Source organism: Athene cunicularia (assembly GCF_003259725.1).
Source record: "Athene cunicularia isolate RWA chromosome 5 unlocalized genomic scaffold, athCun1 chr5_part2, whole genome shotgun sequence".
In the NCBI taxonomy this organism is placed as follows: domain Eukaryota; kingdom Metazoa; phylum Chordata; class Aves; order Strigiformes; family Strigidae; genus Athene; species Athene cunicularia.
In genome coordinates, this window is record NW_020799102.1 from 9970523 (window position 1) to 9983721 (window position 13199).

The 13199-nt window shown below is 39.6% G+C and overlaps 1 protein-coding gene across 9 annotated transcripts in view; it reads left to right on the top strand.

Moving 5' to 3' along the window:
- Positions 1-3001: 3001 nt before the first annotated feature.
- The window catches only part of PPP6R3 (protein phosphatase 6 regulatory subunit 3), a 54635-nt gene continuing 44437 nt past the window's right edge, over positions 3002-13199 (top strand). For 6 of the 9 annotated variants that reach the window (XR_003398614.1, XM_026850584.1, XM_026850586.1 and 3 more), the window contains exons 1-3: positions 3002-3168; positions 3546-3658; positions 11674-11801. Coding sequence is in view for 5 of the 9 variants with exons in the window: in XM_026850584.1 (XP_026706385.1) it covers positions 11790-11801 (12 nt within the window). In the remaining 4 variants the exon portion in view is untranslated. The remainder of the gene's footprint in view (positions 3169-3545; positions 3659-11673; positions 11802-13199) is intronic. The other 3 variants (XM_026850585.1, XM_026850589.1, XM_026850587.1) reach the window with 3 other exon arrangements.

Here is a 13199-nt window from a genome sequence, read left to right on the forward strand (position 1 = left end):
TAAAAACAGCACTATTCAGTAGCTTGCAGTTCTTGCCCTTTTTTTTTTTTTTTTCAAGGATGCACGAATGTTTCAGAGGGACCTGTGTAGTTTCAGTGTTTGGGCCAATAGAGATGCATGGGAATGGTTTTAGAAGTAGACATGTCCCAGTCCATGCAGCATTAATAAAATTAGATTAGTCTTGTTTATGGCAGCTGGTCACATAGTGGTTAACTTCTCTGTCTAAAAAAGTGTAAATAAATTTCATCAGGTAATACTTTAGTCTTTAAACAGGCTTTACCATGCTGTTGCACTCCAGTGAAGATGGATGCTCTCCTGGATAGTTGTGCCTTGCTTTAGTTTTCAGGTATATCAGATAAACGTGAGCATAGATATGTTCTAGTGGTGATGAGTTTCCGTAGTTTTGTATTTGAATGTAATACGTATACAAGACAGTTCTTACATCCTGCCTTTGCACGTTATCTTCAGGTTTAAATTTTTGGTATCTTCCATCATGGCCCCACTTCTGCCTGACAGAAGTACCATGTTAATGTGGCTGGATTTATTGCTGGATGTGAGCCATCCTTGGATATAGGAAAGCCAGATTTTAAATAGACTTGAACTTCACCCAATCAGTTGACTCATTTTATTATTATTTTAAGGAAAGAACTCCCGTGGCTTTTCTTTTTTTTCATACTGCAGTCCCTTTCAATACCTAATCTGTGCTGTGGATGGGAACAGTCTCAGCCAGTAAACCATCTATACCACGGAGTGGAAGTCATTCTTTAAACTCTCTACTCTTGTAGATTCTGAGGTGGACTGAAAAATTGACCAGATTGAAAAATTGACCGGACTGACCAGATCAGGCTTCTGGTGGAATACCCTTCCCAGGGTATGCTCTAATACTTGCAGTGCTAGTATATTGTTAACTTTGATTACACTAGTGTTTTTATTTTCCTATATAATCCTACTGCCTTGAATTCAGAACCTGATTGTTCTGGTGCTGTACAATGATATTTAGACATTGAAGTTTTCAAACACAAAGAGGAATAGAGAAATACCAGAAAGACATCCTTGTAAGGGGAGGAGTAATAGTGGTTTTCATTTGGACAGTTTTACTGGCAATTGAAATCTCTGTGGACAGTGTCTTAAGAATTTGCAAACTCTTCTGAAAGTGCATTGAGCTAATCAGGCTTCGTATTCTGCTCTCACATGACACAATTGAGGAAGTGACATTCTCTCCCGTCTTGGAGTTCTTGTTTTGAAACGTATGTATTTGAAATGCAGAAATAATTAAATTAAACTTTAGTAAAGCAAACTAGGTCTAGTAAACTTACTTACTTTTTGTGCTCTAGTTAGTCACTTGACTCACAAGGGATTGTCATATCTACTTGACATGTAGACCTGAAGGACTACAGATGAAAAACACGTGACCTTTGCAAGTATTATGGTCAATGTATTGCATTGATCTTCAGTTCATGTGTATATTGGTTACTGAAATAACCTTAGGGAAAGTTGTGTTTAGTGTTTGTATACATTAAGGCTTGAAGTCTTTGTGCTGTTGTGAATAAAATGCTGTTGGTTCCTGAACTGTTGGCGATAACAAGCAACATGGTATTTCAAGCCACAAAACTAGCCCTAACAAAGCTAAGAAAAAGCACTCTTATTGGGTGATTGTTTAACTAGAATGCAAGAGTTTCTTTTGGTTCAAGAGGAATTTATTTGTAGTGTATATCTTTAGGTTGACAGACTATTAAATCATCTGCAAAGATCATGAAACAGCTTTGAAGACACAGCTGTTTAACACAGAAGGTGTAAAGTTAAATCATTCTTCTCTTTGGCAGAGTACTTGAAATGCTTTTGAGGTCTGTGGTTTCGTGTTGGGTTTTGTTTTTTTTTTTTGGACAAAGATATATTTGTGACAAGCTCTGATAGAGCTTTTTGGAGAAATACTAGGTAGCCACTGACATGGATTAATGAACATGCTTGTATATTTGCTACCTTTCTTAGTTGCTAGTATTTCTACTTTTTTTTCCTATGAACAATATTACCCATGTTCCTAAAAGAAACAAGTCTTGTCTTGATTGAAACCTGCATTAAAAAAGCAAAGTCAAAAAGCCCTCTAACTGGTGGAAAGGGAAGGTGAATGTTTATATTAGAAATTCATCTTACAACTGCCAGAAATGGTACATGAGAAAGAAGCATCAATTGATAGGATGCTATTTCTTGCCTAGCTCGTGTTGACCAAAGCACAGGCAGGTAAGTGTCACTCTGAGGCCAGTTATGGATATCTAATTAAGCTCTTTAATGTTACTTTGCTTTACATTCCAAGAATTAAACTATCAAAAGCAGGGGTTGTCTTAATGATGAATTTTAGGTGACCAAATCTGTCTTAAAAGAGCTGGTTACTTTATAAGTCTATATGTGGACTGTATTGTTTTTTTTCCATAAGATAAACTGATTTCAAATTGAAACTGGCTGAATTGTTTATACAGACATGCCAAAATACTAGCATTCTTAATGCTTGTCTGTTTATTTCTGTGCAGGTTTATAGATAAATCAGATGTTACTATAACAAGAGAATAGTTATGAGGATAGAAAAGACTGCTGCAAAAACCTCTAGTAATGGGTATTTCTAGATCTGGAGATGTTACTTCATATAAAATTGTTAATAGTTTATAAAAGAAGTATGGATTTGTGTTAGATTCCATAGTCAAGCATAAATTATAAAGGCAGTTTTATTTCAATGAGGCAATAAAGTTTCTTCCATTGTGTCCCAAAAGTAAAGGGGGAATGTTTAAAGTTGGTTTAAAAATTCTGAAGTATTTCAGATTACAAGCTGCTTTTGAATTTATTCTCAGTGTATGCTGCACTAAACTAATACTTTTCTTCCTAGCAAGTTTCCTCCTTCAGTTCGTATGTTTTCTCCCTGCAAAGCAATACTTAGTATTCATGCAGTTGTTGAGCTATTGAATAGAACCTGTTAAGTGTTAAATTAAATTTTTTTTTTTTGTCGTTGTAGGAAGAAATCTGCTTCATCTAATTCAATCCTAATTCAGTCCTGCTAATCTGCTAATACTGTAGATTGAAAGATTTTTTTGCTGTTGCCAGGATACCCTGTAATGGGCAAGGAGCCTGAAAGAATACAAATCGTTCTGTTTTTTTAACTTAAAATTTTGTGTTTAACAGGTAAGAAACTATTAAAACTTCACCTACAGCTGTAGATTTAGCTTCTGCATCTGTAAAGCCTTATCTTAAACTTTAAGTGGTTCCTGAATGTTTTTCATATCCCTGATGTCTACTAAAGGCTTATTTACCTGATTTCTGTAGGTTCACATTTACCACCTTCTAAGCTGCGCTTCCTTCTGCAGTGCAGACTTTGTGGCCCTTCCTTCCCTTTCCTTGCAGCTTTTTTCTGAGTACTTTTTCTAGTTGGCTGTTTCTAACTTTGTCTTTTAACCCACCCTGCTGTTGCATTATCTTCCTCCTCGGTTCTGCTTTGGTCTTACAATGAGAATCAAGGGTTGTCTAGACACACTGTTGTGGTTATTCTATTTGTTTTACAGGGAACATGTTTTAAAGTGTTTTGGTTTTGTGCCAGGAGGTGTATCTGCTGCCCAGCCTCCAATTCTTTGGAAGAGTTTCAAAGCAAATGTGTTCATGAACTGACATATATTAGGTATGGATGATGTTTGGCACTATAGGTTATTATATTGAAGTATGGTGACACTGTCTTCTGCAATTGAATTTTTGGCACTAAACTGCGTGCTTTAGTTAAATTGTCTTCTGGGTAGCTATGCATTGTTTAGCTTGCTTTTTGTAATATTATGAAACCATCTACTTTTCTCAGTATATAGATAGCTTCATTTCCATTTTGAAGATAATTGGGAGAATTCTGTGAATATTTTAAATGTGTAAATGTTTGACTGAAGTGGAGTTACTAGATAATGATTCATCTTTCTACTTGGGCAGGGAAGATCAGTATCTTAATTTGTAGTTATTGCAAGTAATTAAGATCTATATTTATTAACTCTTATTAACCTGTGGTTTGAGATAGTGTAGGAATTGACAAGGATACATTTTGTTTGGTATAAAATTGCTCTTGTAACTTCATTGCAAACTGTAGAGTTCAGCTGGTTTTTGTACTTTCGCTGGATGGTTATGACCTCTTGAATTTGAGGGATTGGTGTCTTTGAGTAAACATTAACTAGTTTGGACCTGTTTATGTACTTCAGCATGTCAAAGCAATTGATTATTTGGGCATTCAGTCATAATAGGAATGTGTATATATATGCAGATGATAGATAATTGTATATATTATGTAAAAAAGTGTATATATAGTATCTATAAGGATAAAAGTGTATTTATAGTATCTATGTGTATATGCTCTGTGTGTATATATGTAGATAGAAGTGCAGCTAGTGTGTATAAATAAGGGAGGCTAGTGTGATAAAGGGTGAAAGTCATTTCACTTCTTTCTCAGTTCTTAACTTTTGCAACCATAGCAGGCTCCCACTTCCCTTGTCTGATAGGCAAGTGAGAATCCATGCTTATTAGATAATTTGCCTCATTAGGAAGAGGAGGCAGCAGCTGTTACAGAAGATGTTATGAAAATTACTGTGCCTCATAGAGTTTTCTGACTTGTTTCTCTCCCAGTCAAGAAAGGACTCCACATGTTGTCCCTTGCTCACATTTCACTCTTGCCTTCTGAAAATATAGCAGTTAGCCAAGGAGCATATGTGCTACAAAAGACTATAATGGCTGAAAGGAATTGTATCTCTAGTACAAGCATAAATTGTGCTGTAGGCAGTGAATATGCTGAAGTGTTTGTCTTGTTTCCGAAACATTGGTTACCCAGGAATCATTGATGGTATTTGGGAGAAGGTGTAGTGTTTTGGGTTTTGGTACATAAGTGAAACTTTATCTGTAAATGGTTTAAAACACTGGAATGTCAATGACTTATGTACAAGTAGTGTTCCCCCACAATTCCTTAATTTTATAACTTCATGGTGGTGAGGTTTTACTAAGATGATTAGATAGATTCATAGAATGGCTTGGGTTGGAAGGGACTTTTAGAGGTCATCTATTCCAACACCCCTGCAATGTGCAGTGACATCTTCAACTGAATCAGGTTGCTTAGCCCCATCCAACCTGACCTTGAATGTTTCCAGGGATGGGGCATCTATCACCTCTCTGGGCAACCTGTGCCAGCGTTTCACTACCCTCAGCATAAAAAACTTTTTCCTTATCTAGTCTGAATCTACCCTTTTTTGGTTTTATAACCATTACTCCTTGTCCTATCACTACAGGACCTGTTTAAAATGCCTGTCTCTATCTTTCTTATAAAAACCCCCTTTAAATATTGAAAGACTGCATTAAGGTGTCCCTGGAGCCTTCTGTTCTCCAACTCTCAGCCTTTCCTCATAGGAGAGGTTCTTCAGCCCTCTGATTTTTGTGACCTCCTCTGGACCCATTCCAACAGGTCCATGTCTTTCCTGTACTGAGGACTCCAGATGAGGTCTCACCAGAGTGGAGTAGAGGGGGACAATCACCTTCCTCGACCTCCTGGTAATGCTTCTTTTTATGCAGCACAGGATATGGTTGACTTTCTGGGCTGTGAGCACACATTGTCAGCTCATGTCCAGCTTTTCATCCACCAGTACCCCCAAGTCCTTCTCTGCAAGGCTGCTCCCGATCCCTTCATGCCCCAGCCTGTATTGATACTGGGAGTCACACTTGGCCTTGTTGAACCTTGTTGGGTTCACATGGGCCCACTTCTCAAGTTTGTCCAGGTCCCTCTGCATGGCACGCCATCCCTCAGGTGTGTCAACCGTATCACTCAGCTGGGTGTCATTGTAAACTTGTTGAGGGTGCACTAAATCCCACTGTCTGTGTTGTTGATGAAGACATTAAACAGCACTGGTCCCAGTACAGACTCTGAGGAAAGCCATTTGCCACTGATCTCCATCTGAACATTGACAGCTGCTCTGGATGCAACCATCCAGCCAATTCCTTATCCACCAAATAATCCGTATCTCCCCAATTTAGAGAAGTATGTGGGGGATTGTGTCAGAGGCTTTACAGAACTCCAGATAAATGACATCTGTACCTCTTCCCTTGTCTGCTGATATAGTCATTCCATCCTAGAAGGCCACTAGGTTGGTCAGGCAAGACTTGACCTTAGTGAAGCCAGGGTGGCTGTCTCAAATCACGTCCCTGTCCAACATGTGCCTTAATGCAGCTTCTAGGAGGATCTGTTCTATGAGCCTCCCAGGCACAGAGGTGAGGCTGACGGGTATCTTAACTGAATAAGGTCACTCAGAGCTGCAGCCAGCCTGACCCTGACCACTTCTGGGAAGGGGCAGGGCAGGAGGCATCAGGCATCCACAGCTTCTCGGGGCAACCTGCTTCTGTGTCTTGCCACCCTCACAATCAGAGGCAGTTCCCTCAGCCTGCCTCTGTGCTGTGTGCCTTGGCCCCTCACCATCTTGAAGGCCCTATGCTGGGCCCATGTTCCATATATCGGTGTCTGTCCTGGACTAGAAAGACCAGGAGGGGACAGGAGTCCAGGTGCAGTCACCAAAGTACCAAGTAAGAGAAGAGGAAAGCATTTTTACTGTTATGTTTGATTGTTTTAGGGTTTTTAAAAATTTTGTATTGCCTGACCTTGAGGAGGACTGCTAATGAAGCAGGGAAGGGACCTTAATGCCACAGGCCAGCACTTCTTTCTGGCAGAGCTGCAGTCTTCTGCTTCTCTAAATGAACAACTGTCTCTATTTTTTTTGCTAAATCTGTTGCTGTTCTTCAAGCACTGCCACAGATGGTCTGGCTTCATCTCCAGCCATGCATTGGATAGCCTTCTTGACCTCAGACTGAAGAAACCCCACTTTCAGGCCCCAGGGACCTCAGTGGCCCTCTGAGGGACGACTTCTGTTGCCCCAGTGCAGCAGTCTGATGGAAGCCAGGTCATCTTGTCCCCTTTGCTTGGGACTCACAGCAGAGGAGAGGGCACCCCTTCAGAAGGCGTGAAGGATGGTAAAAGAGAAGAGCTCACACCCACCCAACCACAGCAATCAACAAAATTGTTAATGCTGGGTGACCCTGTGGGACAGCCAGGTGTGGAGGCTGGGCTGATCCTAGGGCATTGGTTGGGTGCCTCTGCAATGCCTTGTTGATGGTGTCATGGAGGGAAACTCTAGCACAGTGTAGTGGTGCCAGGGGAGCCATACAAGAGGTGGATCCACTTCCAACAGTTATTCTTGATCTTGGGGTGGATCCACCTCCATGGACTCCACACCATCAGCCACATGAGCGATGGCTGTTGCTACCATATGGCTGATGGTTCGCCCCCTCTGAAGCTGCCTCCTCTTCATCTGTGTCTCCTGCAACCACCTATCTGCCTTCCCACACAGAAGCAGACAGCCACTTGCCTTGCTGCTATGGGGGACCTGTTTGTTCCAATTATCCTTGGAATCCAAGGGACTTGAATAAGCTCAGTGACTTGGGGCCAGCTGCTCGCATCCCTGTATTTATAGTGCCTGGAGAAAAAAGCAGTGAGGTGGCTTGTGACATCAGGAGGCCACTGCGATGGCAGTAGATGTGGCCAAATATGGCTGTTCAGGGAGTTTGGGGGGGCTGTGGCCTGAAAGTTGTTATCATGGAAGAAGGATGAGGGTCAGGGGGGCTGAAAGCCCCTTTCCTGTGCCATTCTGCTGCATCTTGGGCACAGGGACTGCCGGATGCCTCCCCTTGTGTGCCTTGGCTCCACCCCCTCCTCATCCCATCTCTGGGACCCCCTAGGTGAGGTAGTGGCAACAGCGTGGCAGGAGGATGGGAGAGTCCTCGGTGATGTCCCACCGGTCATGTCCCACCGGTCTGGCTCCCTGCAAGTAGTGCAGACCCTGGTGCCTAGCAGTGGCTGAGAGGGGACGAAGAGTCCAGGCATCCTGCTGGTGGGCAGGAGAGGTGCAGGCAGACTGCACAACGTCTCCTAGCACTCCATAAAAGAATTGGTTGTTTTTTTGTCTTCCTTCCACTATCTTTTTTAGTTTGTTATGTCCTTTTAGAAATGGGAGTGCCAGGACTGTGCACAGTATTTTAAATATGGGTGCAGTATGTGTGGAATTCTTGAGGTAAAGGTGTTTTGTATTTTGTGTTCTATTTCATTCCTTTTAATTTCAAATCATCTATTGGCTCCCTCCTCCACAAAGTTTCTTTGAAACTTCACTGGCTTCTATTATTAAAAGTCTAATTGTTAGTGTAAGTAATGGAGATTTCTCAAGAACTAGGGCTTGCGTTCATGGCCTGTGTAACAGTAATGCAATCTTTCTAGCTAATAACACTCACAATGAACCTCACTGCTTTAACCGAAAATAAATTTATTTTCAAATAGGTTATTGGGTAAGTATGGTCTCTATTGTATTTGAAGTATTTAGAATAAAACTAAGGAACAGTTGAGAGTGGAGTTTTTCCACTACCTAAAAAACATATTATTTTAATAGGAGAGAAGATAGAGTTCTTTTTTTCACCTGAACTCTTGATGCAGAAGCAGCAATATGTGCTGCTGCATATGTCAGATTTTCTCGCATTCTTCAAATGGGGAATTCAGTTACAGCATAACTGTGTGTTGCTGTAAATTACCATTACTGAAAAGAACTGCTTTGTTCAAGATCTTCAAGCTGGAATGCAGCTGTATTATTTTTTCATATTATTTGTTCAAATTGCCCTTGATGCTAGACTAAGTGCATAAGTGCTTGACTTTCCCAGTTAATAGGTCTTGGGATATACAATGCTTTGAGGAATTGTGCCTCAGCCTACACAGGACAGGCAGTTGAAGACATCCACTTTGCAGTGGGTGATGCTCTGGCTGAGTGTAATAGGCAGTTTAAAAAGTAGCCACTAGTGTCTTCTCTGTCAATTTGGTGACTGGCAATTCTGTTCAGCTAAATTTTTCAGATGTGCTCTCATGCCTAGCTTTGCTTTGAAGAGGTGGTCCATTGCCAGTGTTAAACTAAGCACTTTATAAATGCTAATGTGGTGTCTAATTACTGTCCATAGTTTGGAGAAAGGTGGGGGGGCGACCAACCCACAAAACTGGAAACTACCTGGAGACTAACTGGTTGAGGTCATGTGAAGCTGGCAGAAGGGCATGCAAAGCATTATAAAGACATCTCCTAATGCATTTAAAGGTCTTTAAAATGTTGGTAAACTCTCTTTTAATGATAAAAGCATAAGAATTTATCTTCATCATTACTTTGTCCTTCCCCAAACCTACCTACCTATTTGGTTTTTAGAAGGCAATGGATTGTTTGCATTAGAAGTGCTTTTATTGTTAAGAAATGTAAGACCTTATGGAAAGCCTGTAGAGGTATGAAGGACTCCTTTGGCGACTGCTCTCCTTGCATCCAACAACCAAGTTGTGCATAGCAACTAGCAAAAGACGAGTTGTAAAACCCTGTTTTGTTGAAGCAAGCTACATAATTTAGGATGTGTTTCAATCATGGAAAAGCTTGTCAGTGCCAAAGTGATATTTATCTGTGCACTTGAACACTATAGCAAGAAAATAGGATGGTACATAAAGAAAATTGACAATTATGCTTTTTTATATTACAATCTTCATTATAACTCTTTATGTAGCATTTCTCAGACTTTCATATATTACAGAATCTTCAGTTGACACTGACATGCTTTTTCTAAAAAAAAAAAAAAAAAGTTTCTTGGTTTCTTGCTTGTGAAATGAAACTGAGTATTGCTATAAAATCTTGTGATTGTTTAGGCCCTGCCAGGACCAGAGACCACATTGCCATTGTCCCTCCTCCACCCTCGGACCAAGTAGGGCACAAACCTCGGGGTTAAAATAAGGTGAAATTTAATACAACAGTGTAATAAACAATCTGAACAACAATAATAGCAATAATAACAACAATAACCAGTAATAACAGTAAACAAGACAAAAGATATACAGAGAAATACCGCAGTGAATGCATCCAGCCTGCTCTGCGTGCTTCCCGTGACCAAAGCCACAGAGGGAAGCTTCCCGCTTTTCCATGAAGGACCTGACAACAGCATGGTATGAATAACCTGGCTGGAGATTCCTTCCCCCTGCTTGGGAGAAACTTAACCCTATCCTAGCTGAACAGGACAAATCTGAAGTTCTACCAGTAACTGTGTATATGCTTTTCACATCCAGTTGTTAGGTAAAACAGCCTTCGGCTGTGTAGCTGAGGTCCTTCTAGTTTTCTTTCTGCACGTTTCGATCCCTGTGTCTGCTTGTAGCTACCAACACTCCAGTGGTACCAAGTTGGAAGTAACTCCTTGCAAAGTGTGTTTCTCATGTTTGTTTTACCTAGGTATGATGATTAAAAGTTTAACTTAAATGAGCAGTTTAATAGTTTTACTTACTGAAGGGAATTTTAGATGCTTTAAAGTAGTAAGTCTGTTTTGTAGAAGGTTCATATAGGAGAGACATTATCCAAAATTAAGCTGTGCTTGTCTGACAGGAATTCATGTCTTCATCCTGTAGCTTGAAAGCAGGAATGTCTGTATTCAGGAAAGGTATTGGACAGCTGTGTTGACTCCAAGCTGTGGAGAAACTTACTGATACAATTGTTACAAACTTTTTTGATGGAGATGCCAGTTAAGCATTTGGCTTCTAGGAAGAACCAAGACTGGTTACTACTAAACAAAATACAGTATGGTGTTTTTCAGCTGGAGTAGGCAGAAGACTTCATTTATTTTAGGGTTTGTTTTTTTTTTTTCTAGTCTGAAAGCTTCTAAGCTTTATTTCTTCTCTTTAGCAAACAATTCAAGTGAGAATTTGTTACCTGTATCTCAGAGCAGTTGAGAGGCTTTCTTCATTTTGGTCGACTGCTTGGCTGCCTTTCAGATTTAAGTCAGCTGTTTACTACATGGAATGTCATTTTAGTATTTGTTCAGAGAAGAATCTGTTAGTGATATTAATGAAGAAAGCAAGGCAGTATTTCTGAATGCTAGGTGTTCCTTAGGATCTTGAGGTGTCAGCAGGTTGATGTATGCTTTCAGAATGACTCCATCATTTGGAAGTGTTAGTCTTGCTTGCCGGGAACTGACAGAGATTATAGAATGCTAACTCAAGTTACAAAAGACAGTCAAATATCTGCAGCAGCTCTACCATCTTTATCACAATTTTTCTTTCCACATCTCAGTTTTTAGTGTATTATCCTGGATTATTTTGCTTCTTGTAGTATCTAATCTACAGCATGTCTTGTATTTGGCAGTCTTTTGCATCTTGCATTGAATCCAAATGTTGTGATTTTTCTGCTCATATTGGCAGTGGAATTGAACATTGGGTGTAACACAACCCAGCTGACCTGTGGAGTTATTCATAAAATTTTCAGATAGTGAAATTTTGGGAGGAACACTCTCGATCTGTGCACATAAGGCCTAATTCTGATTCTGTTAATGGGAATGAAATTTGAAAAAGCATGAAGATCATTCAAAATTTCAGAATTTGTATGCTTGGGGAGGGAGGGTAGAACACTAGGCTGTGGGAACAATAACAGTAAGTTTTTGTTTTTAAAACTTCCACTCATAACTATTGTAGGTTGATTCTAGATTATCACCAGTGATAACGCCTAAGAAAATTCTCTTCTCTTCAGGGTTCCTGGATTTCCTCTTTGGCACATTTTATGTTATTTATTTTTCCTTATTTCAAAGGACCTGGGCTCCTGTTGAAAAGTGATGGAATAATCTCTGGCCGGCACCTGACATGTTGAGGGAGCACCCCCTAAAAGAGCTTGCCTGGGAGACAGTTTGTGAAATAACGCAGTAACATGTTTGCAGTAGTATGCCTCTCTCTTTTTTTTTTTTTTGTTGTTGTTGCTATCTTCCATTGTTGAATTTCTCTTGAAATAAGTAACTGAGAAATACATTGAAGCTACTGAAATGAGCTTTAATCACTGCAGAGGGATTTACATCTGGAATTAGCATTGATAGTGGTTACTTGCAAAGATGCTACTTTCACTAATTGGGGCAAGGGGAGGGATTTGATCTACTTTCTAAAGGATTAAAACCAAAACCCAAACAAAATATCATGTGACTTCAATAATGTACTAGTTTCACTTGCTTACAGTAAGTCTGTGTGTAGCCTTTATACCCACAAGCTACTGTTTTTAATAACTGTGTAATTTGATGTAAATTAATTTGTGAGATCAGGTGTTTTGAACCCTGCTTGTAAGTTTACTAATACTTTTTAGTAGAAAATACTTGTTTGTTTGGTTTTTTTAACCCCTTAATCCTTGCATGGGATCTCAGATGATTATAAGTACTGATACTGCAATTGAAATGATCTATACTATTTCCTGATTGATTTTGTTTGACTCCCATATCTTCAAACAAAGGTTTGTAATCTAGGGACAGTTATGTGTGCTTACAACTTCTGACAAAAGGCTAAGCAAAGTAAGGTGATATTAAGTGATCAGCATGTAATGGTTAAAGCAACAATGAAAAGCCTAAAATCTATTAAAACTTCTCCATAGTGAGTATATCAGACTTTTTTCAATTTTTAGGCCAGATACTGGAAGTCTTGCTAATGAGGAGAGTCATAAGGGTTTTGCTGGATTTTTGGAGCTGTATCCATTTTCTAAACTGATTAAGTACTAAATTTGACACTTCACTGTTCTAACTAACTAGCGTGCCTGCTGAATCCATTTTAACTTGGAAATAAATGTTTAAAGCTGTCTACCTCTTAGTTTGCACAATAACTAGATATTTCTGATTTAGTTTTTGTAGGTTTTTATAAGTGTATATGACAAAAGCATAGCTTGATTATTGTCTTTAAGCTTGCTTCTGCATACAACCTGCAGCTTACGGAACAGTCCGCACTAAAATAGTACTATTCACCTACATTCTCTGTGGTAACTACATGGCCTCGCAGCTGATGTTGCTAATGCACAGCAGTAATTAATGTATTGAATTAATCCTTCACACTTGGAAGGCAGTCACTAAAGGAGCAGAAAGGAGTGTTTCTCTCCTTATTTAAATAAGTACTGCTCAAACCCATGCTGCTTCCAATTGTAAGGAAATAAAAGTTTCTCTTACTCTTCTATAATATTTGTAGTATCTCTTTCAATCCGCTTAAATTCTGCAATAAAAACACATAAAATCAGTTCTCACATAAAATCAGTTGATGCTGTGTCAGCAGTTAAATGTCATGTAAAAGCCCTTGTTCTGGAGGCGGGGGT